Raw genomic sequence first — 27,177 nt, 5'->3', positions numbered from 1 at the left:
CCCATGTCAAGGTGCCAGAGTCTTAATTTTATGGCTATGCCCATTAAAACCTTTGTTTTTATACATATCAATCAAAAATGAAATGGACATATTCTAATAAAAAATAAAGAAAAATTAAAAGTAGTATGAAATGACAATCCTTTTTATACTGGTGATACTAGAAGTGTCTAGCCATTCCTAGATGCAATGGTCACAAGAGATCAAGATTAGGCGGCACAAACACATTAACTCGAATCTGGTCAAGATGGAAGCTGGATTTGTCTGCCCTATGTGGAATAACTGAAGAAGGCAATTAGGAGGAGGAAGCAGAGAGTCAGGGGTTGGGTTCTACTCCCAGTTTAAACCACTGACTCAGTGTGTGACTAAATTAAATCAGTTAACCTCTGTCTTCATGTATCCATCTGTAAAATGGGTATGATAGTACTCACATACCTCAAATAGGCCTTATTCTTCTTAATTAGTGTTTATGAAATTGAACCTTTCAAAGGTGTTGCTCTATATGGGAGCCAAAAATAACTAATGTTTATGAAGGAAATTAAGGAAAAAAAGGACTTCTAAAAACAGCTTTCTGCTCCTCTGGTTTCCTTCACTGGTGAGAGAATTCTCAAGGAGAAGCTAGGACTTCACCTGTAACATCTGTGCAAAGTAAGCAGATATCTCAGAAATCTTCCTTTTACCTGCAATACAATAAACTACAATTTTAAACGCTCACCTGAACTTTCTTTAATGCCACGGTTTTTCTGTCCAGAAGGCAAGTTGCTTTGTAGACTTCACTGAATTGCCCACGGCCAATCTTTTTCTCTATCTGAAAATCTGCCAAGGTGCAGCGATATGGGTATGACGTCAAATGCCTCTGCTTATTCAAAAGAAATAAAAACAGCCATTGAACTAGACAAATCTGACAAAAACATGAGCGTGTATTTCTCCATCCCTCTCCTTTTCTCACTCAGAGATAGCACTTTCTATGGCTTGATAATTGCACCTAAACACTCTACATGGGAGCATGAAAAGCCAGGAGGCCAAAAAAACCCTCTACTTCATGGAAATGGGCTGAATTTCTCTCTTCAATCACGACTTCCCCTTTCTGCTTCAGATCACTTACAGTTCAAACCACCTTGCACCAGAGTACTGATCAGTGAATATTCAGTGTGGCTGAAAAAAACCCAGCATAGATCCATAATGTTCCACAAAATGTATCTGTTTACAAAAATAAACTGTTCATGGAATCAAATGGATCGACTACATATTAAAGCAAACAGATCCCCCAAATAGTTCATAAAATTGTTTTACAGGTCCAATGGGTGTAAGGAACATAATACTTTCAGATCAAATTAAATAAAACCGATCAACTTATCTAATATTTCATTTGAGCATGCAAGAATTTAAATTTTTCTGTAGTAACCACAGCAACAAAATTTGCATTCCATAACACTGGCAAACATTTTCACTTCTTATGCATTTCTGTGTATTACCCATTTAAAAATATTACCCATAGAAAATCCAAACATAAATCTGAGCACATTAGTTAACACTAATTATTACAGAACAATTGCACAGAAAGAAGCAAGTTTAAAACTGTAAACATGCCAATACTTTGGTCTTATTTCTGATGTGCAAAGAACTGAACCTTAATCTATGGACACATATTTATCTGTCAATATATCCATTTTTCGTCTAATTCCATTGATGTTACTAGTGCATCTAGTTTAGTTAGTTGAAAAAAGGAAATAAAGGAGAGTGTGCTGGTCTCCTGTGTAAATAATGTATTAGGCCCAAACTGCTGTCTCCCCAGTTACTTGCCCTCAAATCAACTTTGCATATTATTTTCACCAGGGACAGATTGAAGCCTACTTTTGAGCAGAATCAGGTAAATATGTGGTTAGGCAGGTATATACAGTATAACAAGCATTATGTACTATACAAACCAGGAACTACTCCCTAGAGCCATTCTGGTCTCTTCTATAATTAAGATGAGTGCTAACCAATGTTTCAGAACTAAATTAATGACTAAAAGTTGCTGTTGATGCCAAGTACAGTATTTTTAACCTTCAATATCTTAAGCCATTTTTGAGTTATTGTAACAAAATAAAAAAAAAAGTAAACCAGTCTGTAAATCAATCCTTTGTAAACTTTCATTCTTTAAATATAAATTATTTACAACTGATGCCATAGTTGACAATCCCAGCAAAGGTGCCCAGGATTGAACAGGACATGAAAACTACATTCTGAGGTGAGAAGCCAGTCCCACCTACTATTGCCACAGCCTAACCTCTTCTGTGGATAAAGCGTATTTATCAGTCCAGTACCGCTCACTAGCACTATGTTCAGGGCAATATAGAATCTCTTTGGACTTTATATTTGTTGACAAGTCAGATTACACTTCCTTCTTTGCAACATCGGCAGAAATAAAAGTTACTAAAACATACAACTCAACACTAAAAAGTATTTTTAAAAATACCTTCCAGGTTTATAGCTGTTTGCTCAATTCTGAACTATAACCAAAAATAATGTAAATATCATATATTCCTCACCCAAAACACCGTAAAACTCCATGTTCCTCACCTGAAATTTTTGAGACACATGAGCTAAGAGATTGTTGAGCATTACAGTTTGCATATCAATGTCAAATCATTTTCAGGAACTACCATCACCTTGACAAATACAGAACAACAACAATGGAATGCTATTCCACTGGAGCTATAGGGAAGATGAAAGGGCAAGTTGTAGTAAAGACTATGATATACAAAATATAATTCTGTATAATAAATTCTCAATTAAAAGAATATCCAGACCTTTCATCCTTTGTCCCCTTTTCCCCATGTCACTTTGTAGCGGGCAATATGTTTTGTTGCTACACCTTTTAATACATGTCTAAACTACTTCCCCATCACAGTCGTTCCAGGGATTGCTAAATGAGCATTAAAATCCAGGATAATTCTCAAAAGACTACACCATTTGTGAAATATACATATGGGTGGTTATGAATTCCAGCCAAGATGAAACTATCACAATACCATAAAGTTCAGTCAAAGTCTCCTAATGCAAGTAGGCACATGGTTGTGAATTTAACTCCAGGTATCTTCATCAACTTTCCCAGGTTAATGACAGGTTTCAGAGTAGCAACCGTGTTAGTCTGTATTCGCAAAAAGAAAAGGAGTACTTGTGGCACCTTAGAGACTAACAAATTTATCTGAGCATAAGCTTTTGTGAGCTACAGCTCACTTCATCGGATGCATCAAGCTTATGCTCAAATAAATTTGTTAGTCTCTAAGGTGCCACAAGTACTCCTTTTCTTTTTCCCAGTTTAAGTGCCCTAAAAGAGCAAAAACACTCATCTTCCCATAAAGTGACACTCACAGCAATTGGTTTTGAAACATCAAAGACAAGGGTGAATTTTTCCATCCCCAGAACTCCTAAAGACTCTTACCCTACTCTCCGAAATTGATTTTATTACTCTGGGCTGAAGAGACACAATTAGATTTTAACTCAAGTACAATAATTTATACAAACAATTAGGTTAATTAATGACTGGCATTTAGTTAAAAAAGGTCAGTCATGTGCAAATTGGAAGCTAATTACAGGGAGTGTTTTCTTTTAACCATTATATTCTACGGCTTCATTTCTTTTCCTTCCCCAAAATCTGTACTTGTATGGAACATCTCTATATGCTCTCCCACCATACTCCTCACGTGGGCTGTGATCAAAATGTTTGTTTTATTCAATAAGATGAACAGACTTATCAAGAGTTTTGCTGTGTCATATCATGTTTACAGGTTAGGATGCACTGCTATTAAAATAACAATTTTACAAACAAAATTATAACAGGGCAAATTTCTCCTCTAAAGTGCTGCACTGCATATTCTACACTTGTAGGGCAGTAGAACTTTCACGGATACTGTCTGGAGAAGAGAAATTTGGCCTAAGGTTTGTCAGGTATGTACAACAATGTTTATGCAACAGCTGCTTCAGCATCCTATGAAGTATTGTTTCATTTACTCATTATCAGTCTAAAAATCTCCTGCTAATATTAGGAGCAATTGGGAGGTTGTATTGAGTGAACTATATATATGCTGTATACAGATGGACATCATACCAAAAGGACTGAACGTAAAAAATCCATTACAATCTACATATCACACAGACTATGCTGACAGCTTGTGCCACACGCTCTCAAAGAAACTGCGGAACCACCTGATCAACATCCTCTACAGCAAACAGGGAAAGATTAAGAATGAGCTCTCAAAACTGGATACTCTCATAAAAAAACCAACCTTCCACACAAACTTCCTCGTAGCTGGACTTTACAAAAATTAGACAAGCCATTTACAATACACACTTTGTTTCTCTACAAAAGAAAAAGGACACTAAACTATATAAACTACTACATGCCACAAGGGGCCATAACAGTGGTTCCCTTAACCCACCCAGCAATACTGTTAATCTATCCAACTATACGCTTAGCCCAGCAGAAGAATCTGTCCTATCACGGGGCCTCTCCTTCTGTCCCTCCACCCCCACGAACATGATACAGTTCTGTGGTGACCTAGAATCCTATTTTCGACACCTCCGACTCAAGGAATATTTCCAGCACACCTCTAACCAACATACTAACCCACAGAGAGCTTCCTACCAAGACTACAAAAAGAAGGATTCTGGGTGGACTCCTCCTGAAGGTCGAAACAACAGACTGGACTTCTACACAGAGTGCTTCCGCCAACGTGCACGGGCTGAAATTGTGGAAAAGCAGCATCACTTCCCCATAACCTCAGCCGTGTAGAACACAGTGCCATCCACAGCCTCAAAAACAACTCTGACATCATAATCAAAAAGGCTGACAAAGGAGGTGCTGTCGTCATCATGAATAGGTCGGAATATGAACAAGAGGCTGCTAGGCAGCTCTCCAACACCACTTTCTACAAGCCATTACCCTCTGATCCCACTGAGGGTTACCAAAGGAACTACAGCATTTGCTCAAGAAACTCCCTGAAAAAGCATAAGAACAAATCCGCACAGACACCCCTAGAACCGCAACCTGGGGTATTCTATCTGCTACCCAAGATCCACAAACCTGGAAATCCTGGACACCCTATCATCTCGGGCATTGGCACCCTGACAGCAGGATTGTCTGGCTATGTAGACTCCCTCATCAGGCCCTACGTTACCAGCACTCCCAGCTATCTTCGAGACACCACTGACTTCCTGAGGAAGCTACAATCCATCGGTGATCTTCCTAAAAACACCATCCTGGCCACTACGGATGTAGAAGCCTCTACACCAACATTCCACACAAAGATGGACTACAAGCCGTCAGGAACAGTATCCCCAATAATGTCACGGCAAACCTGGTGGCTGAAGTTTGTGACTTTGTCCTCACCCATAACTATTTCACATTTGGGGACAATGTATACCTTCAAATCAGCGGCACTGCGATGGGTACCCGCATGGTCCCATAGCATGCCAACATTTTTATGGCTGACTTAGAACAATGCTTCCTCAGCTCTCGTCCCCTAATGTCCCTACTCTACTTGCGCTACATTGATGACATCTTCATCATCTGGACCCATGGAAAAGAAGCCCTTGAGGAATTCCACCATGATTTCAACAATTTCCATCCCGCCATCCATCTCAGCCTGGACCAGTCCACACAACAGATCCACTTCCTGGACACTACTGTGCTAATAAGCGATGGTCACATAAACACCACCCTATACCGGAAACCTACTGACCGCTATTCCTACCCACATGCCTCCATCTTTCATCCAGATCACACCACATGATCCATTGTGTACAGCCAAGCTCTACGATATAACCGCATTTGCTCCAACCCCTCAAACAGAGACAAACACCTACAAGATCTCTATCAAGCATTCTTACAACTACAATACCCACCTGCTGAAGTGAGGAAACAGACTGACAGAGCCAGAAAAGTACACGGAAGTCACCTACTACGGGACAGGCCCAACAAAGAAAATAACAGAACGCCACTAGCCATCACCTTCAGCACCCAACTAAAACCTCTCCAACGCATCATCAAGGATCTACAACCTATCCTGAAGGACGACTCATCGCTCTCACAGATCTTGGGAGACAGGCCAGTCCTTGCTTACAGACAGCCCCCCAATCTGAAGCAAATACTCACCAGGAACCACACACCACACAACAGAACCACTAACCCAGGAACCTATCCTTGCAACAAAGCCCGTTGCCAACTCTGTCCACATATCTATTCAGGAGACACCATTATAGGGCCTAATCACATCAGCCACACTATCAGAGGCTCCTTCACCTGCACATCTACCAGTGTGATATATGCCATCATGTGCCAGCAATGCCCCTCTGCCATGTACATTGGTCAAACTGGACAGTCTCTATGTAAAAGAATAAATGGACATAAATCAGACATCAAGAATTATAACATTCAAAAACCAGTCGGAGAACACTTCAATCTCTCTGGTCACTCGATTACAGACCTAAAAGTAGCAATACTTCAACAAAAAAATTTCAGAAACAGACTCCAGCAAGAGACTGCTGAATTGGAATTCATTTGCAAACTGGATACAATTAACTTAGGCTTGAATAGAGACTGGGAGTGGATGGGTCATTACACAAAGTAAAACTATTTCCCCATGTTTATCCTCCCCCCCACCCTCCACTGTTCCTCAGAGTTCTTGTCAACTGCTGGAAATAGCCCACCTTGATCATCACTACAACAGGTTCCCTCCCCCTCACCCCCGGCTCTCCTGCTGGTAATAGCTCACCTTAAGTGATCACTCTGGTTACAGTGTGTATGATAAAACCCATTGTTTCATGTTCTCTGTGTGTGTATATAAATCTCCCCACTGTATTTTCCACCGAATGCATCCAATGAAGTGAGCTGTAGCTCACAAAAGCTTATGCTCAAATGAATTTGTTAGTCTGTAAAGTGCCACAAGTACTCCTTTTCTTTTTGCGAATACAGACTAACATGGCTCCTACTCTGAAACCTATACTAGCCAACATTCAGATTCCAGAACCATGGCAACTCTTTAAATTTACTTTCTATGGGAGCACAGTATGAGAATTCTAATTCTACTCCATAGTTACAATCAGATTCTGGGTAGATACATTTTTTTTCTCAGGTTAACTCAGAAGAAGAAGAGAATACACAGATTTGGCCACAAATATTTGCCCCACTTGGTTGGTAAATATCTAACTATGGAAGCTTCTCTCATGTTCTGTCTCTACACAAATGCACTCCAATGAGAGTTGATTCATTCTGCTATTCTTTGTTATACAGTCAAATCATCGTACTAACTGAATACGGCCAAGACTAATCTAAACAAGGTGTCTCACTGTTTAAACACTCAACATGTGCTTATTTAAAGAAACAATCAAAAGCTGCAATTGTAAATAAGTGCCTCCTCACAGAGCACCTATTGAGTAAGAACTGGATGTTTGTGCAAGAACTTGTATAATTAGGGGATCTGTATTTCAGAGCACCAGAATGACCAGAAAGAATTGCTGTAGTTGCGTGGCAATATGTGCTTACCACAGGACTCTCCTGTTCAGATGTTATCATCTCAAGGAAGTTATTTCAAGAAACATTTAAAAGAAAGATAGAAGCCTAGTAAAAAAATATGGCCTTTGCTTATGTCAATAATGATATCAAGTACAGCTAGAGACATGTTTCAGAGTAGCAGCCGTGTTAGTCTGTTTTCGCAAAAAGAAAAGGAATATTTGTGGGACCTTAGAGACTAACAAATTTATTTGAACATAAGCTTTCGTGAGCTACAGCTAGAGACATGCCTGCTGATCTGCTATTTTGGTTTCACTCCACTAAGGCAACAAATGGCAGCATTTCCAACCAATTATTTAAACTTACCATCCTTACAACACATTGGGCTATGTTTGCACAAACCCATTGTTTGAAATTTACATAGACTATGAAACTGTGATCAAAACCAAATTTGTGTTCCACCAACTTTTAAATCATCACACGTGCTAATACCTAGCCATACACATGATTACTCCTGAGGGCATTCTGTGCCAAAAAATTAAAAATTCTGCACATAATATTTTAAAATTCTACAAGCTGTATTTGTCAATAAATAAATGCAGAGGCTCCAGCATTGGGGAGCATAGGCCACTGGCTGCACGAAGGTGGGAGATCACTGTGCTGCCTCTCCACCCTTCACCCAGAGGACACAGACTCAGTGGTAAGGCTGCACCCAACCCTGCACCCCACCCTGTCCCAGAAACACCCTGGGGCCCTGCCTTTCTGGGCCAGGTGTGAGGCAGGCAGGCTCAACCAGGCAGGATCCAAGTGTGGAGGGGCTCATTGTGAGGGAATCTAGGTGTGGGATGAGAGCATTCTGTGTGGGATAATCTGGGTGCAGGCAGCTCAGTGTGGGGGTCTAGGGGTGGGTGGATCTGGATGCACAGAGGCTTGTTGTGGGGAGGTTCAGGTGCAGGGGCAATGGGACTCTGCAGGGGCTTCCAGGTGAAAGTAGCTGGAGCTCAGTGGAGTGGTGTCGGAGTCTCAGCAAGGGAGTCTGTGTGCTGGGGGAGTGGGGCTCATCAGGATGGGGGTCTGGGTGCAGCTAATTGGTGATCAGTAGTGTGGGGGTCTGGATGTGGGGGCTCAGGGTGGTGCAGGGGGCAGGGCTCATCTGGGTGGGGGTTTGAGTGCAGGGAGCTCACTGGAGGGTGGTCAGGGTGCAGGGGTGGGGGTCTGGAGGCAGGGGGCTCCAGATGCAGGGGTTGAGATTCAGTGGGGTGGGGTTCAGGTATGGAGGGCTAGTGGGGGTTCTGGGTGAGGCTTGGTGGGGGTGTCTGGGCATGGGAGGTCCGGATGCACAGGAGTTGGGTGGATGAGGGAACAGCTGCCTGTACAGTGACCTGTCTCCCTGCAGCTGAGGAACAATGGGGGCAGGAAGCAGGGGAGGATGCTGAGCTTCCTGCAGCTGGGGGAGGTTTCTGGGGGTGGGTATGACACAGCCCCAGCCACTCCTTGTAGGGGAAAAGGAAGTCCTGCCCTCTCCTCCCTCCAGCCCAACCGGGACTAGCAGCTGATCCTGGCTCAGGGTAGGAGCCACTGGATGGGCTGGCCCTGTGGTGATTTACCTCTCTGCCAGCTGCTCTGGGTGCTTGAAACAATGCATCTGCACAGCTAGGGAGTGGTGCATGACTGCTCTTGCAGCTTCCCTTTGCTTCCCTGTCAGAAAGTCATTTTTCTGCAAGGATGCTAAGTAATCTGCGGGAGACATGACTAGAAGTACATGATGGACACCTGAATGCAAGGAAGAGATCCACGTTTAACATGAATAGTAGCCATTTGCTTTTAATAAACTATCATGCCCTAAATATACATTTAAAATGTTAATTTATATATAAAAACACTCTTGGTTTAAGTGTGTGCCAAAAAATATATCTAGCAACTTCTTAACTTGAAAAATAAATAATGCTAATAGAGTGACGGGGGTAGGGGTGGTGTTTCTCTTGCTCCCTCTTCCCTCTACCTTTCCTCCCTCTACCTTTCCTTCCGCCCACCCGCACCCCAACACTTTTAATATGGCCAGCAGAAAAAGTCTGCTTGCCATTCTGGAGTTAACACTGGGTGATGACTGGACACCTCAGCTGATACATTCTGGCATTCTCCAAGACTACAGCTTCACATTTACATATTGTGACAAAGTTCCTGCTCTACCTTGGTGGGTTTTGCGCTTATTGGCAGATTTGCTCGCCTTGGAGCTTCAGGGCAGCGCTCAGCTTGGCCGTTTTTCTGAACTCACAGTCCAGATCGACTCCACCTGTGTCTGACCAGGAGTTGGGAGGATTTGGGGGGAACCCAGGCCCGCCCCTCTACTCCAGGTTCCAGCCCAGGGCCCTGTGGAATGCAGCTGTCTAGAGAGCCTCCTGGAACAGCTGGGCAACAGCTACAACTCTCTGGGCTACTTCCCCATGGCCTCCTCCCAACACCTTCCTTATCCTCACCATAGGACCTTCCTCCTGGTGTCTGATAATGCTTGTACTCCTCAGTCCTCCAACAGTCCGCGTTCTCACTCTTAGCTCCTAGCGCCTCTTGCTCCCAGCTCCTCACATGCACACCACAAACTGAAGTGAGCTCCTTTTTAAAACCCAGGTGCCCTGATTAGTCTGCCTTAATTGATTCTAGCAGCTTCTTGATTGGCTGCAGATGTTCTAATCAGCCTGTCTTAATTGTCTCCAGAAGGTTCCTGATTGTTCTGGAACCTTCCCTGTTACCTTACCCAGGGAAAAGGGACCTACTTAGCCTGGGCTAATATATCTGCCTTCTATTACTCTCCTATAGCCATCTGGCCCGACCCTGTCACAATATGCAATGACCTAGATTTGCATTTGCTATCACAACCTATCAGACCTAATTCAAGTAATGGAGTTTTCATATAAAATAGGAGAGGATGTTAGATTACAGCATGAACCAAAGAGCATGCTCAGGTCAGATCAAACCATACCAAGTACTCCCCGTTGATTAGTATAGTGCATTTTTCCATATTCCTATTTAAAAATTAACCACTTCCTATTTGTTCTTGTATCTAATTCTAACGGTGACTTCTGTAAGTGTGTGTAATTCTTCTGACTATTGATACAAAGGAAAGGAACACACTTTACTTGGCTGGTAAATACCTAACTAGGAAAATTTCTCTCCTATTCTGATGCTTGTACAAATATATTTCACTAATTTCATTATTTAAGAGGAACTATGTTTTCCTACGTCCTTTTCAGTTCAATCCCCAACAATACTGTTCAGCAAGCTGTCAAAGAACAGATAGAACTGCAGAAGTAAAAGTCATGAATTACAAGTGGATCAATTTGCAAATGTACAATTCTGTAAAACTAAAAGGTAAGTTCAGTTGACCCTTCCACCACTATCCTACCTAGGGGACCTTCCACATTTCCAAGAGTGCTTCAGTCTGAGTGCAGGTGCCAGTGTTTGAAGGAATACGAGACAGAACCTACCAGTGGATCCTTCAGAGCGAGCTTGACACACATTGACAGGGCAGCTTTGTATTTAGTCATTTTTTGAATGTTCAGAGTGTGTGAGAAATTCAATAATCTGAACAATCTTAATTCCAGAGCAGCTGTAGGACTGGGGAAAAATAAAATACACAATAAAGTAGTATTTTTTCTATTGTTCCGTAAAAGAACAAGACAAAAATTAAGCTCAACTATAACCCTCATTCAAATAAAGCAGATATTCATTTTTAAGGAGAAAGCCAGAGATCATTCCAAGAATCAGATTGGGCAATGTCTCTGCAGCATGCATTCCTTGTGAACTGTAACCGTTGACACAACAACAACAAATCTCAAAGTCAGGGGAGAACAGTATGGAAAAAAGCAACCTTTCTCACATGCTTAAAGAAGAAGTTAACCAGATCTTTCAGCACCAAACATTGGTGGTCAATGGGATTTCCTGCCAAACAAGAGAATTAATGAGGTTTTACATTCTAAACAACCTAAGAGAGAAACTTCTCAGAGACATATGTAATAAGATGACTAATTATATCAGCTGCAGTGATATGAACCTTAATTATTAAGGAATTCCAGCCTATATACATGTCAGAGTGCAAAACAGTTCACACAGATAGGGTGATGGTAGATGGATTCCTACTTATAGATTTATATATTTACCCCTTTGTAGTAGTGCTTGGAGTACAGCGATGGAGGCCCTGTTATACTGACACAAGGAACTACACTTAGAAGGCTCCTCAGTTCCTCTAAGAAAAAGCCAACTTTAATATATTCATGTTCAGCAGCTAGGTTAAGTTATTCTACGAGAGAGGGTGCAAAATAGAACAGAGACATGCCTCAGGGCTCTTACAAATATGTTCTTTTTTCTGTATGGTCACACTTTCCAACCACTGGGTACAACACACGGATCTTATTCCTTATCAAGCCATCAGTGCCTTTCTCCACAAACTACTGCAGAGATGGAGAAGTCATAGTAACAAATACCAAAGTGGAAGGCACCAGCGGAAAATAACGTTTTCTTTCTGTATATGCATGTGTACACACATCTTAGAATGCACAGGTGCAGCAGATGTCTTTCAGTGCTTCCACCCAGCACTAAATGTCTTCCATCCAGTATTAAAATTGTTCAACCTTTCCTGAAGGACAGCAGCTATCACCATGCAGAAGTAAAGAGCCACAAGATTTGGGGAGAATTTTTGGAGAATTTTGAAATGGGCACCTAAGATTTTACTTCAGAATTTGAAGGAGTGTGCTGGGGGCATGGGAGGGAGAAAAGTGTTCTGCAGATAGACTTTTTCAGCATCTGGAGAGACTGAAAATGCATTTTACAAGCATTAAATTCATACTATTATTAAAAACCTTAGTATTGAGAACTACTGCATAATTCTTTGATAGCTGGCTGAGAAGCAGCCATTGCTGCTGCTGACCTGCAGTTTCAGGCAGAGACTGGGACAATGTGGTCACTGGAGGATGTGAGACTAGACAGCAAAATCTCAGCACAATAATAATATGACATGGAGTTGTGTCTATGTGACTGCTTCTCAGAAGCATGGAGAAATTTGAGTCTAGGTGTGGCTAGAGGATGGAAATATCCTGTGATCATTGCCCAGTGTGTAAATAAAAGCTCATGTTAATAAATAAAAGTTCTGTTGTTTTATTCCAGCCTCATTGGCATAAAAGTAAGTCAGCACTTGCCATATGTCTGAACTAGTGGCAACCAGGTCACAGAATGCTCAAAATATTTCTGACCTACCTAAAGAGTCTTAAAAATTGGTTAACAAATAGTTAAAAAGTTAGCCATTACAATCTTTAGTTACCAATAAAAACATTTTCCCCCTGTAGGAGCACGAAATTAAATATTTCTTATAAAAGAACAAAAAAGCATTCGCCCAATTAATTTTCTGAAATCTCATTAAAAAATTTAGCCTGACTAAGTCATAGACTTCTGACCTGAATTTTAATCATCTTTACGCTGGATGTAAGCTTTTTTCTGATATTTGCAATGCATCATTAATTTTAAGGCAACTGCTTCCATGCTTTTAAAGTGCATGCTTCATCTGAATGACATTTACCATAAACTAATTTCACCTTTGAAAAACATCTGTGTTGGTACATGGGGAAACCTGAGCATATGCAGTACAATGCATATGTATTCAAAGGACTGATTTACTAGCATCATCAATCATTCAAATCTCTTTATGATCTGTCAAACTGTACATCCATATCCATAAAATAAAATCTTGCTGAAAAAATTTGTTCATTTTGAGATTGAAATTCTTTTTCTGGTGTGGATTTATAAAAATACACTAGAAGAATAAATTGATTTATGCAGAGGTTCCAAGCTTCACCAACTAGAACAGGAAAATACGGGGCTTGTAAATGTGAATTATCGTTCAAGTATCAGACAGCTATTATGGTAATGACTGCAGCTGATGACTGTATGCTCTCAGCTTTTGGACTTCATAGCTTCAGAAACCAGTATGATAATCTCCGATATCCTGAATCTGAATTGTTAGCTACAATTCAAAGTTTGATGAACAACTTGGCTCCAGTTTGAAATGTTATCTTCTCTACCAGTGAAAAATTAATACTAGCTAATGAAAAGTCGACAGGAAAATAAATGCTAATTTTGAATGTGTAGGCTAAACCCAATATTCAGTAGGGGAAACTGAATAAAAAGCTGGATGCCTCAGAGAATTATAAATGGGACAGAGACTTTCACTGCTAAGTGAATCCAATCTAAATCAGTAGTGACCAAAATTAGTTATCACAAGCAATCCTAGTATCTGAGAACTCTAAAAATAAGGGTCAGAGAACAAACATTGGATTGCATTATTGTTTTTATAAAACCAATTTTCAGTCAATAAAAATGATGAAAAAGCTACATTTTTAGAACTGTATTTTACATACCTTGCATAATCTTTACTCCTCTGCTACCCAGAGCAAACAAATGATCTGGGTATTACACTGATTGCCAGCTTGCAGGAACATTACCAGAAAAGCATTGTTTCTTTTTACAAACTTCATAGGAACATGGGCTGATATCCTTGCTATGATTTTATACAGTCTTATCTCTATATATTCACTTACTCTAATTATAAAACTTCTAAATATGAAGTTCTATTGTGAGTCATCAGGAAAAGGTTAACTAAAACACTAAATATAAATACTGCAGATGAGCAGCTAGGGATGGCTGTAAACTAGCACTGCAAAACTTCGGGGGAAAGTTTGAAACAAATTGTGACATGAAGTTAATTTATCTCTCTTAAAGTTGAAGTTCTATACCTTTTTATTGTATCTGCAACTTATAAAAAAATAAACATCAAGCCACCAGAGTACAGCTACTATAGTCCCAAATTTTTATTTAATGGAAAAATACTCCAGAACGTGAACTATACATGAGGCAGGCAGCAGCAAAGATCAAGCTACAACTGGAAAACTATGCTGGTACTAGCAGCTCACGTAGCATTAAGAAAAGCAAATACCCTTCCCCACCTGTGCAGAAGCACTTTAGCAGCAGCATTAGATGCAGAAGGGCACTGCATAAAAGCACATAGTCTTATTATGGAAGTGTTGTCTAGTAGTTGGAGAAGGGGAGGGGGAGTCAGCGGTCCTGGAATTCTATTTCCAGCTCTGCCACTGATTTGTTATGCAACATTAGGTCAGTCATTGCCTCCACTTTCCCACCTGTAAAATGGAGATAATACACTTTTGTGAAGCATTTGAAATTGTACGATGAAAAGTGCTAAAAGGATTTTTCAATCAAAGAGTGAAAACTACCGTTAGGAAAGGCCTTTGGATAGGAGTATACTCCTGGTCTAGTCCGTCTGCAGCTGAGGGCATAACCTTGACTGAAGAAAAGAAACCATTCCATTTAGTTTATTCTCTCTCTCTCTCCACCTTTTTTTTTTTTTGCTGAGACTTTAAAAGCCAACACAGTACCTGCTCCGCAGAAACACTGAAGCCCCATGCATGACACTTTTCAAACGAGATGTTTAACGAACATTTCCCTCCTTCCCACCCTAAACTACAGCACAGCATGCTAGCATTACTAACACCCTCAGAGACAAGGATCGCTGCATTTCATGGTGCAGAAATTATGAAGTTTGGGATACTTCCACGTAAGAGGTACCACAAAACTAAGAAGTTCTCTAATTACATGTATGCCAAATGAAAAATCAGATATACTGCAATAAACAAACCATCATCATCATGACACACAAGGAAGTTGTGATAATCTTTGCTTCGGAAGTTACTATATTATGTTTCTTTTTACAATAAACTTAAGTTTTAAAACTAACATTTCACCTTCTCTGTAACACTGATGTGATGTAGCATCTGATGAAGTGAGCTGTAGCTCACGAAAGCTTATGCTCTAATAAATTTGTTAGTCTCTAAGGTGCCACAAGTACTCCTTTTCTTTTTGCGAATACAGACTAACACGGCTGCTACTCTGAAACCTGTAACACTGTGTTTCTCTGGTTTATTCAGCATCAGGGCTTTTAAAAAGGAGCAAAGATGCAAGAGCTCTTTTCTCCACCCGCAATTTCCAACGTGGATCTTCCTTGGAACAGCTGACATACTCAGACACCTCCACTGATATCATTTAGATACTAATGGGAAAGGTGAAAATCTTCACTGAACAATGACCATTCAGCAAAATGAGGTTGCTCAGCATCAGGGTAAAGGCAGAACATAGAGTATTACCTACTAATTACACTTAACTATGTCATTACAAATTCTAACATGTGTTCCACAATGCCATGAATGTATCTGCTGCTTAAGAACACTTCCTAATCTTGTTCATGAAATAATTACAGGGGCTATACCCTGCCAAATGAGGCAGTAATTAACCCTAATTGCTCAAAATGCAACTGGCTAATTCTAGGAGATTAATCAAGGGGATTCAATTATTACTAAATGATTTAATATGACAAATTGCTGCATTAGGAGAGGAGGCTGTGCCCATACAATGTATTTTCAGAGCAGCACTACACAAAATATATTCATTGTTGTACTGTATAAGCTTCACTGTTTTTGGAATCTTGTACCTATGTTTTACTACAGCTTTCCTAATGAATCATTCCTGTCCAAAGAACCTCAAAACACCACTGGATCCAATACTTAATGTGGCAAATTAACACACATTTCCCAGCAAGACTTCTAGCACTCTTCTCTCTACCTTTAAGGCTTTTTGTTAATTGCACTAGGCACTGTACAGGTAAAAGCTAACTGTTCTGATAATATCTGCAGCCTTAAATATCCTCCAAGGAGGGAGATAGCCCCAAGCCATACCAACAAAAATAATCTCTTGGTTAAACTGAAAATCTGCAGTTAGTCTGGAAGTAAGACCTAATGATATCTTTATCCCCTACCCCTTTTGTGGACTGCCAGTTACAAGAGGGAGATCATCATATAGGGAAATATGGTTGTGCTGACAAAAAATATCAAGAAATGATGCTTCCAGAGGCTCAGAAGACAGAAAGAGATCATACAATTTAATCTGGACTGACATGTTTCTTATATTTGGTAATTATCACTAAAATATTCATTATTAAAATATTCAAGTCGATGAATAAAGAATATATTTATCATTAAAATTCAAACAACTTCTTTTCTTTGGCCTTCCTTTAAAGAATCACAGCAGCACAGAAAGTCAGCATTGTACCAATATAAGCTTTTTATAAGCCAATTTCAAAACACTTGCTATAGGCAACATTGAAAATGTTTCCCATTCCTCCTGTAATCATCAAAAATGGGTTTGAAACACTGTCAAGCTCTTTAGGCCCAAAAATTTATATATCTTAAAGACTATAATAATCTTAACATTTAAAAATGAGTTATAAAAAAGGACTCCATGGGGTCTTTAAGGGAGATTAAAGAGATAAATGTGCTTACTTGAGGATCATGCTGATATTCCTGCCCTGGCACTTTACAGAGAGGGTTGTTCTGGTCCCCTAGATGATGTGGATGGTTATGCTGTCCTTCCATGGTAACATGCCAATCTTTGCCCTAGAATTCTGTTGAAATACGAAGAAAGAAAAAAAAGCCATGTCACTGTTACCAATCCAACACATTGAAAGTAGAAAGAATTTGCAACACGAGTCTGTCTGACTATGTGGATGTATTTGTACATAAACAGAGAAAGAGAGGATAGTCTTTTCCTCTCCTTCACTGCAGTGGAGGTTCCAGTGCACAGAACTCTGAAGCAAGAATACTTCGTCTTCCACCATGGCCTCCAGAGTCTAATCATGTCACAAATACACTACTCAGAGTCCTTCCAGCTCGTGTATGCAGAAAGCAATGAGTCAAGCAAATTCTGAGTCTCCACAGACAACAGCAAGGGAGGAAGCCTCATATCATAAGCATCATTGATTTCCATGAAAGCTTTCAAACTGAGCAGAATATCAAAAACAGCTAACGTCTGTATGTTCTCTCTTTATGTTACCCATAAAAGACCTTGCTTTCACCAGTTTAAATATAAATTAATTTTGCAGCAATAGCCGGCACTGCCACCAATAAAGCTGCATGATTTAAATGTAATTATATACACGAGTAAGAATAATATATGAAAGGTTAACACTTTTTTCACTGATAAAAGAAAGGAACTAAAAAAAAAATTAATGAGAGAGAGAGAGTAAAAGAAAAAACGGTTTCTTCAAGAAAGTACTTCATATATCTAATTGTTCTGCCTGGCACACTACCTTGCACTGGGAGGAATTACAGATCCGATAGGTCTCTCTCATCCCTAGTAACTCTTTAAATCGGATGGCATATCAATTGTAAACACATTGTGCACTTTTGACAATTTAAAAATACAGAATTAAACTGACTGTGAGCCAATAATGTTCTCCAATGAACCTGTATTTTGACATCTTTCGACATTCAGAGCCTGCATTGGTTTGTTGGTGTCCTCCATCCCACCCATATCTATTCAGTGGAATCTATATAAAACAAAAAAGTGAAATCCCCCATCTAAAGTGCTTTTATTTCTTTCTGGAGGTACGTATTACCCTGGTGATGGCCTGTACAAACGTCCAGATGCACTTAACAAGGGTTAGCAGATGTAGAGTGATGCAATAATGGACCCCATGTGTTTTTCTGAGCCATACTTCCCATTTCCTGACCAGACAGTTCCTCTTCAAAGCATCCCAAAGCCAACTACCTGTTTTTATTTATTTTAATTTATCTTTGGCAGCATGACAAGTGCAAGTCTTTGGGTTAATCTCAAACCAGAAGCACAGAAGACAGGCTGCAAGGTCAGGGATTTTCTGAATGGAGAGGAGGAAAGATTAAAAGGGAAAAAAATCCACAGGTATGTGTGCTCCAAGTAGCTTCATTAAGGAGAAGAGCTGTCTTTTTGATCTTAAGGAAAAAGAATTTGATGGAGCCGAAAATGAAGACCTTCTTTGCATCGGTCTTCATGGCTGAGGATGTGAGGGAGATTCCCAATCCTGAGCTATTCTTTTTAAGTGACAGATCTGAGGAACTGTCCCAGATTGAGGAATAATTAGAGGAGGTTTTGGAACAATAAAATCCAAATCCTCAACTGTTAGACCATGCCTAACAATCACACTCTGTAAACAAAACCTGTACTTTGTAAGCCATTTAAAATAGTAAAAACATCAGTGACTGTTATGCATGCAGACTTATAGCTCTGCACTCTACATCCCCAACAATAACGTTTGCAGGGTGGGCACCATTTAAAAGATTATATAGGTTGAGGGAGGGCTTCAGGATCATCTGTTAGTAGCTCAAAATGCCAAAGCTGACATTATAGCGTGACCTAGGGTCAACTGAAAAGTTAAGATTCAATCACACCCAAAAATGTTCTTTTCATACAAGTTGGTGTGTTGGAGAAAGCAATAGGTGGAAGACCTGTTAGAATACAGTGACACCAACGCACTAACCTAGGAACAAAGAGGAAAAAAAGACCAGTACTGCAGATAAATTTGTTCCATTTTTCCCCTTACAGCAATTACTAGAGAGACACATCCCAATAGAGGCTCCTACAGAAGTTACAGAACTGAAGGGGGGAGGAGGGAAAGAGTATACAACTGCCAACAGACCAGTTTCTGATAAGTTATTCTATCAGCAGCCAATAACCTGCAATCTCTTATTTCATTCGTACTGTCACTTATTCCTCATTTTCAATCTAAAATTTCCCTTCATCCCACACAAATTGTGTCCCATTTTTTAGCACTGAAAATGTATTATCGTTATAAATGTGTCAAGTCAAAACACAAAAGGAAATATAACTTGCATTTAAGTTGCCAGTAATGTGGTTGCTGAAAGGAGTAGTGAAATCCAGTACCCACACCACAACTCAGATTCCTGCACCTCAAGACATCACATCTAGGCTTATCTTAAATCTGTAGAGAAGGGTGGGGGATTATCAAGTGGTTTCAAGTATGACTGGATTACTTTTATACCTCTACAACTTCATATAAGACTAGGTAAAAGTTTGTGGGTGTTGGGAAGGAAAAGACTAAAAAAGACATGAATGAAAGGGCACTGAGAATGTTATAGATCAGCCAAATTTACAAGTAAGCTGCTGGGAATCCAATCTTTGTGCAATAACTTTTTGAAAACACAAAGTCAGATCAAAGCAACCCTGTCTGGAAAAGTGAAATTCCCATGTTGGCTAAACAGCGTGAAGCAGTTGTCTCCCTTAGTTGGGTACAGTAATCCTTATTCCTATGCAAACGGATCTCCGATATATATGAAAGCACCATCTAGATCCAATGTAAACAGGAGCCACAGGCATAACTCCTCTTTTACTTCCTAATCTTTATTGCCACAAGTTCCCATCAAAGGTAACTGATATGGTATGGTATTTCCTTATAGTGTCACATGCAGCATGAAAATAGCTTGCATAACATCTTAGTAAATGACATAAGGGCTGAAGGAAAGTAAATGTCTTTAAGCAAAGGAATAACTGATCCACGTTATCTTTGTTTAAGCACAAAATTGAGTATACACCATAGCCTTTCTAGGAGGAACAGTGAAATGTACCTGTCACAATGAATCATATTTACAGATTCAAGATAATCAGAATGACTAGAGGCAGGGAATGACTGTGAACCAGATCCCGATACCTTTACTCAAAATGAAAAAATCCCATTAACAGTTAGTAGAAGTATGTGTGGATTAAAGTACTACTCAATATGAGTAGATGTATCAGATTCTGGTCCTGAAAGCAAGGCTTCTCTTCAAACTATTTATTCAGAATTTACACATTAAATACTAAATGACTCAGGAAATGCAAGAAGACTTTGAACAGAGTGTTTTTGGCTAGTAAAATAACATGCCTAGTTATTCATCCATCTGTGTTTCAGGTACTGTGCCAATATTGGGTCACCTCTTTGTGGCTGGTCTGATAACTTCCAAAAGTATAACAACTGTGACAAGATAAGATTTAGCGTCCAAAATGAATTTTGTCAGAAACCTTTGTTCCAGCAGTCTTGGCAAGCACTGAGCGAGACAGGGAACTTTGCTATGTATTAATAATGCACCAAGGGCATCTGGGCATTGACTTCCTTTTACTTTAAACTACAACAGTTGGAAAAAAGAGGAGGATCATCACAGCTCAAGTCATCAGAAGAATTTTTGCATTGGAGGTTGTATTTTGTTCTATCAGTACTATTCGTTAAAGAGCCTTAAGAGCAGACAGAATTTTGCTGGCTGGGTGTAACACAATCTACCATAACTCATGGATGTACGGTGACATTTTAAAAACATCCACTGTCTTTTTAGAAATATGAAATGGAGAATTAAACAAATGCTTTAAAAAGCTTCCAGTGCCAATACTCAGAACCAGCACTCATTATGCGAGCCACAAAGTTTTAGGTTATTCCCCCTATCCCTCAGAGACTACATCATGTTACTTCCCCTCAGAAGCCATACAAATCACAGGAACAAATTCTGAGTTTTCCATGTTGCAGCAGAACAAGCTACAGATTCATTCCGAGACCTGATGCCATTCTTTCTGTTTTTCCAGTGCTGGCCATTTGCTTATGAAAAGAGGTTGGGGCTTCCATGAGGAAAACATCAAGGATTCTGTTGTATTGATCTACCAACCAGGAAAGCTATAAAAGCAACAAACATTCATCAACAACATTCCCACTACCAAAGAACTGCAAGAGCCCTATAGTACAGTACCTGCCAAAAACAAAGTGCTGAACACTTCTGGGTTGGTCTAAATATAAAGAAGTATTTAAAAAGCCATAATATGAACTTCAGTTTGTTTTCATTGTCCATGGGTAGAGGAGTACAAAGAATCAGCATGAGTAAGAAAAAGTAACATTAGACGTTAACATTCTTTCACTTTTAATAATCTGTAGGTTTATTAGTAACATAGATAAGGAAGATCATGGTGGGTTTGTTTGTTTGTTAAAAAAAAAAGCCCCTTTAATAATAATACCTGTCTCTTATATAGCACTTTTCATCAGTAGATCTCAAAGCCCTTTATAAGGTGTCATTATTCCCATTTTACAGATGGGGAAATCAAGGATAGAGAGGGAAAGGTGACTTGCCCAAGGACACTCAACAGGCCACTGGTCAAACTGGGAACCCAGATCTCCTGAATCCTGGTCCAGTGCTTTATCCACTAGACATATGGAATCTCTCTTAACGCACAAATTTCTTGCGGATGTGTCTATGTGTTGCTGTCAGAGCCGTCAAATTTATAATTCTTTAAAAACATGAGACCTAAAATAACTAGGATTTATAAAGGTTTCTTATTTAAAAAGAAAGCATAATAAAAAATCCTACATGCACAGAGAACATACTGATATGGGCTACTGACAGATTCCCTTTTTGTTTAAAGAAAAGGAGTACTTGTGGCACCTTAGAGACTAACAAATTTATTAGAGCATAAGCTTTCGTGAGCTACAGCTCACTTCATCGGATGCATTTGGTGGAAAAAACAGAGGAGAGATTTATATACACACACAGAGAACATGAAACAATGGGTTTATCATACACACTGTAAGGAGAGTGATCACTTAAGATGAGCCATCACCAGCAGCGGGGGGGGGGGAAAGGAGGAAAACCTTTCATGGTGACAAGCAACGTAGGCTAATTCCAGCAGTTAACAAGAATATCAGAGGAACAGTGGGGGGTGGGGTGGGAGGGAGAAATACCATGGGGAAATAGTTTTACTTTGTGTAATGACTCATCCATTCCCAGTCTCTATTCAAGCCTAAGTTAATTGTATCCAGTTTGCAAATTAATTCCAATTCAGCAGTCTCTCGTTGGAGTCTGTTTTTGAAGCTTTTTTGTTGAAGTATGGCCACTCTTAGGTCTGTGATCGAGTGATCAGAGAGATTGAAGTGTTCTCCAACTGGTTTTTGAATGTTATAATTCTTGACGTCTGATTTGTGTCCATTCATTCTTTTACGTAGAGACTGTCCAGTTTGGCCAATGTACATGGCAGAGGGGCATTGCTGGCACATGATGGCATATATCACATTGGTAGATGCGCAGGTGAAGGAGCCTCTGATAGTGTGGCTGATGTGATTAGGCCCTATGATGGTATCCCCTGAATAGATATGTGGACAGAGTTGGCAACGGGCTTTGTTGCAAGGATAGGTTCCTGGGTTAGTGGTTCTGCTGTGTGGTGTGTGGTTGCTGCTGAGTATTTGCTTCAGATTGGGGGGCTGTCTGTAAGCAAGGACTGGTCTGTCTCCCAAGATCTGTGAGAGCGATGGGTCGTCCTTCAGGATAGGTTGTAGATCCTTGATGATGCGTTGGAGAGGTTTTAGTTGGGGGCTGAAGGTGATGGCTAGTGGCGTTCTGTTGTTTTCTTTGTTGGGCCTGTCCTGTAGTAGGTGACTTCTGGGTACTCTTCTGGCTCTGTCAATCTGTTTCTTCACTTCAGCAGGTGGGTATTGTAGTTGTAGGAATGCATGATAGAGATCTTGTAGGTGTTTGTCTCTGTCTGAGGGGTTGGAGCAAATGCGGTTATATCGTAGCGCTTGGCTGTAGACAATGGATCGAGTGGTATGATCTGGATGAAAGCTAGAGGCATGTAGGTAGGAATAGCGGTCAGTAGGTTTCCGATATAGGGTGGTGTTTATGTGACCATCGCTTATTAGCACCGTAGTGTCCAGGAAGTGGATCTCTTGTGTGGACTGGTCCAGGCTGAGGTTGATGGTGGGATGGAAATTGTTGAAATCATGGTGGAATTCCTCAAGAGCTTCTTTTCCATGGGTCCAGATGATGAAGATGTCATCAATGTAGCGCAAGTAGAGTAGGGGCATTAGGGGACCAGCACTCCCAGCTATCTTCGAGACACCACCGATTTCCTGAGGAAACTACAGTCCATTGGTGATCTTCCTAAAAACACCATCCTAGCCACTATGGATGTAGAAGCCTCTACACCAACATTCCACACAAAGATGGACTACAAGCCGTCAGGAACAGTATCCCCGATACTGTCACGGCTAACCTGGTGGCAGAACTTTGTGACTTTGTCCTGACCCATAACTATTTCACATTTGGTGACAATGTATACCTTCAAATCAGCGGCACTGCGATGGGTACCCGCATGGCCCCACAGTATGCCAACATTTTTATGGCTGACTTAGAATAACGCTTCCTCAGCTCTCGTCCCCTAACGAGAGACAAACACCTACAAGATCTCTATCATGCATTCCTACAACTACAATACCCACCTGCTGAAGTGAAGAAACAGATTGACAGAGCCAGAAGAGTACCCAGAAGTCACCTACTACAGGACAGGCCCAACAAAGAAAACAACAGAACGCCACTAGCCATCACCTTCAGCCCCCAACTAAAACCTCTCCAACGCATCATCAAGGATCTACAACCTATCCTGAAGGACGACCCATCGCTCTCACAGATCTTGGGAGACAGACCAGTCCTTGCTTACAGACAGCCCCCCAATCTGAAGCAAATACTCAGCAGCAACCACACACCACACAGCAGAACCACTAACCCAGGAACCTATCCTTGCAACAAAGCCCGTTGCCAACTCTGTCCACATATCTATTCAGGGGATACCATCATAGGGCCTAATCACATCAGCCACACTATCAGAGGCTCCTTCACCTGCGCATCTACCAATGTGATATATGCCATCATGTGCCAGCAATGCCCCTCTGCCATGTACATTGGCCAAACTGGACAGTCTCTACGTAAAAGAATGAATGGACACAAATCAGACGTCAAGAATTATAACATTCAAAAACCAGTTGGAGAACACTTCAATCTCTCTGGTCACTCGATCACAGACCTAAGAGTGGCCATACTTCAACAAAAAAGCTTCAAAAACAGACTCCAACGAGAGACTGCTGAATTGGAATTAATTTGCAAACTGGATACAATTAACTTAGGCTTGAATAGAGACTGGGAATGGATGAGTCATTACACAAAGTAAAACTATTTCCCCATGGTATTTCTCCCTCCCACCCCACCCCCCACTGTTCCTCTGATATTCTTGTTAACTGCTGGAATTAGCCTACCTTGCTTGTCACCATGAAAGGTTTTCCTCCTTTCCCCCCCCCCCCGCTGCTGGTGATGGCTCATCTTAAGTGATCACTCTCCTTACAGTGTGTATGATAAACCCATTGTTTCATGTTCTCTGTGTGTGCATATAAATCTCTCCTCTGTTTTTTCCACCAAATGCATCCGATGAAGTGAGCTGTAGCTCACGAAAGCTTATGCTCTAATAAATTTGTTAGTCTCTAAGGTGCCACAAGTACTCCTTTTCTTTTTGCGAATACAGACTAACACGGCTGCTTCTCTGAAACCTTTTTGTTTACTGACAGATTCCCTTTTTGCTTCTTACCACCCAAGAGAATTAAGTTTCACACTTAAAAATTGAAGATACTGGAATGCATTAAAATATCAGGTCCCAGCTGCTATACTCAAACATTGATTCATATCTATAATCTAACATTGATCTTACATCACGTCTACCACAGCCTGCCTTAGGGACAGAATAAAGTCCAAAAAGTTATCCAGTTATTTGTAAATCTGAGAAGCCAAGCCAGTCAGCAGATCACATGAAACTCAGGCATTTCTAAGAGAACCATAACTCTGTAGGAAACACAAGGTATGTTCACTTACAAGGAGAGATTAGACGATGGGAAAGTAATTAACAGCTCAGAATAGCATAGCTACCACAAGCATGTAGAAGAGTTTATTAGGAAGAGTATTAGGGTTTGGCCAGTGTTTGCTTAAAGTACTGTAGCTGCAAGCAAATAAAGGAGTAAGAATAAAATCAGTTTTGAAAAGAGATATGGCTCAGCTCACATGACACCAGCTCTGATCCCCGCTGACACCTAAGGGACAGAGTGTCCTGCTTGAAACTGGCAGTTCTGCTATTCCAGGCTCTTATTGGCACACACTCACACTATAGGTAGACTGGTAAGTTTATCCTCAGCAAGAGGACCGACCGATAGAGGGCCTTCAGATTGCTGATAACAATGGACAAGCACTTTTTAATGTCAGCAAAGGCTCCTGAATTGTATGTAGAGAACTGTAATTCTACAATAAACTGCTGCATATTTTTTAAGTTTTATGATACTTTAAATAAAAATCTGCAAAAAGCTAACTAAAGCCAGTATTCCAGTTTCACTTTTAAACATGAATACAACGCAGTAGAGGACACTGGAAATGCCTACTATAGCTAAAAACTGCAAAACTGTTTACAATCTCCCATCCAAAACCCTATTTTCAGATGCTTATACTTTTCTAACAAACAAGCAGAGAAGATTGTTTGAAAAGCTCACATTCTGGGCTCAAGTTTCCCTGCCCAATCTCTGTAAAGTGAAATTTATGGATTAAAGAAAGCTACATGTGTAAAGGCTAATTTGTAACTAATGAGTATATTGAAGACTGAATTACCAATTGATACTTCAGTCATTCTAACTTCTTTGTTTACATAATTAATATATTTGTAAACCTTTGTTATTTAAACCTGGAACTATTCGGGCTATGTTACATTCACAATATGGGGCAGACTATCCCACCAACTCCTAAGAGGTAACTACCACAAAACCTTAAACATCACTAGGATAATGATTTTCCAGGATTGAATGTAAGGGAGCACTTCAAAATTGTGCCTCTCGGTCTTAACTGTTCTTTTCAGAATTGCTCAAGTCCATGGGATATTACAGTCTTGCACCTTATATTTTGGCTGTACAAATCAGGATGGGATGCTGCAAGCAGGGACATGTTGTTGTCTGCAAGCAGCACTCTTCCTATACTAAACAGGAAATAAATGCAGGCTGCACTGTAAGAATCTTCAGCTGATTTTAACCATTTTATACCGCCAGAGTCACAAAGGTGTCAGTACATCACTGCTAATCAAGACAGTGTAATACTTTAATGACTTATCTATTTTTAAGATTTGGAATTTTAAAAGGTAAAGTTCCACTGAGGTTGGAAGTAAACAATCAAGAGGATTTTGGCACCATCTGTACCCAAAGAAATTGGTCAAAGAAAGGTAATTAAGTTACAAGAAATCCAAGACCATCACTGGGTAACAGAATTCTGCTAGATCTTGGATCCAGTATTGCTACCCAGTTTGTTAACAATAAGGAAACACTTGTCGGATGGAAGGTAAATCTACACTGCCGTTGAATGATCTCAGCTCAGATAGGCATACTCTCACTAGCTTTAATTTAACTGGCACACTAAAAATCACAGGTTTCAGAGTAGCAGCCGTGTTAGTCTGTATTCGCAAAAAGAAAAGGAGTACTTGTGGCACCTTAGAGACTAACAAATTTATTAGAGCATAAGCTTTCGTGAGCTACAGCTCACTTCACCAACACTATAAAAATCACAGTAAAGATACAGTGGCAAGGGTTTCAATGCCAGACATACATGCCTACCTGATCCCCTGGGTACATAGTCACGTGGCTAGCCCATGCTGAAGCTCGTGCTGCCTCGTCTTCATTGCTATTTTTAGCATGCTAGCCAGATTAAAGCAAGTGCAAGTGTGCCTACCGGAGCTGCAAATCACACCTTCAACTGCAGTGTAGACATACTCTGATGCTTTTTCCACAATACATAAAAAATATAGCCCACATTCCCACACAGTAGATACACAGCATTCTGAAATATAGCAAACCTCAATCTGAAGGAATCATTATGTTGATTTTACGGCGCATGCACTCCATCTTCAATCATGTATTTTATGTAGCTTTCTTAAAAGGG

The 27,177-nt window shown here is 40.3% G+C and overlaps 1 protein-coding gene across 10 annotated transcripts in view; it reads right to left on the bottom strand.

Moving 5' to 3' along the window:
• NEK6 (NIMA related kinase 6) overlaps positions 1 to 27,177 on the bottom strand; it is a 115,913-nt gene that overhangs the window by 54,993 nt on the left and 33,743 nt on the right. For 5 of the 10 annotated variants that reach the window (XM_038374141.2, XM_038374137.2, XM_038374139.2 and 2 more), the window contains 2 exons: positions 16,888 to 17,009; positions 713 to 856 (listed from right to left, as the gene is read on the bottom strand). In XM_038374141.2, the coding sequence (XP_038230069.1) occupies positions 713 to 856; positions 16,888 to 16,980 (237 nt within the window). In that variant the 5' untranslated portion in view covers positions 16,981 to 17,009. Of the gene's footprint in view, positions 1 to 712; positions 857 to 16,887; positions 17,013 to 27,177 lie in introns of all 10 variants that reach the window. The other 5 variants (XM_038374140.2, XM_038374144.2, XM_043499014.1 and 2 more) reach the window with 2 other exon arrangements.

Source organism: Dermochelys coriacea, chromosome 16 (genome assembly GCF_009764565.3).
Source record: "Dermochelys coriacea isolate rDerCor1 chromosome 16, rDerCor1.pri.v4, whole genome shotgun sequence".
Taxonomy (NCBI): Eukaryota; Metazoa; Chordata; order Testudines; family Dermochelyidae; genus Dermochelys; species Dermochelys coriacea.
Note: the sequence above shows the minus strand (reverse complement) of the source record. Positions and strands in the feature narration are given on the sequence as shown.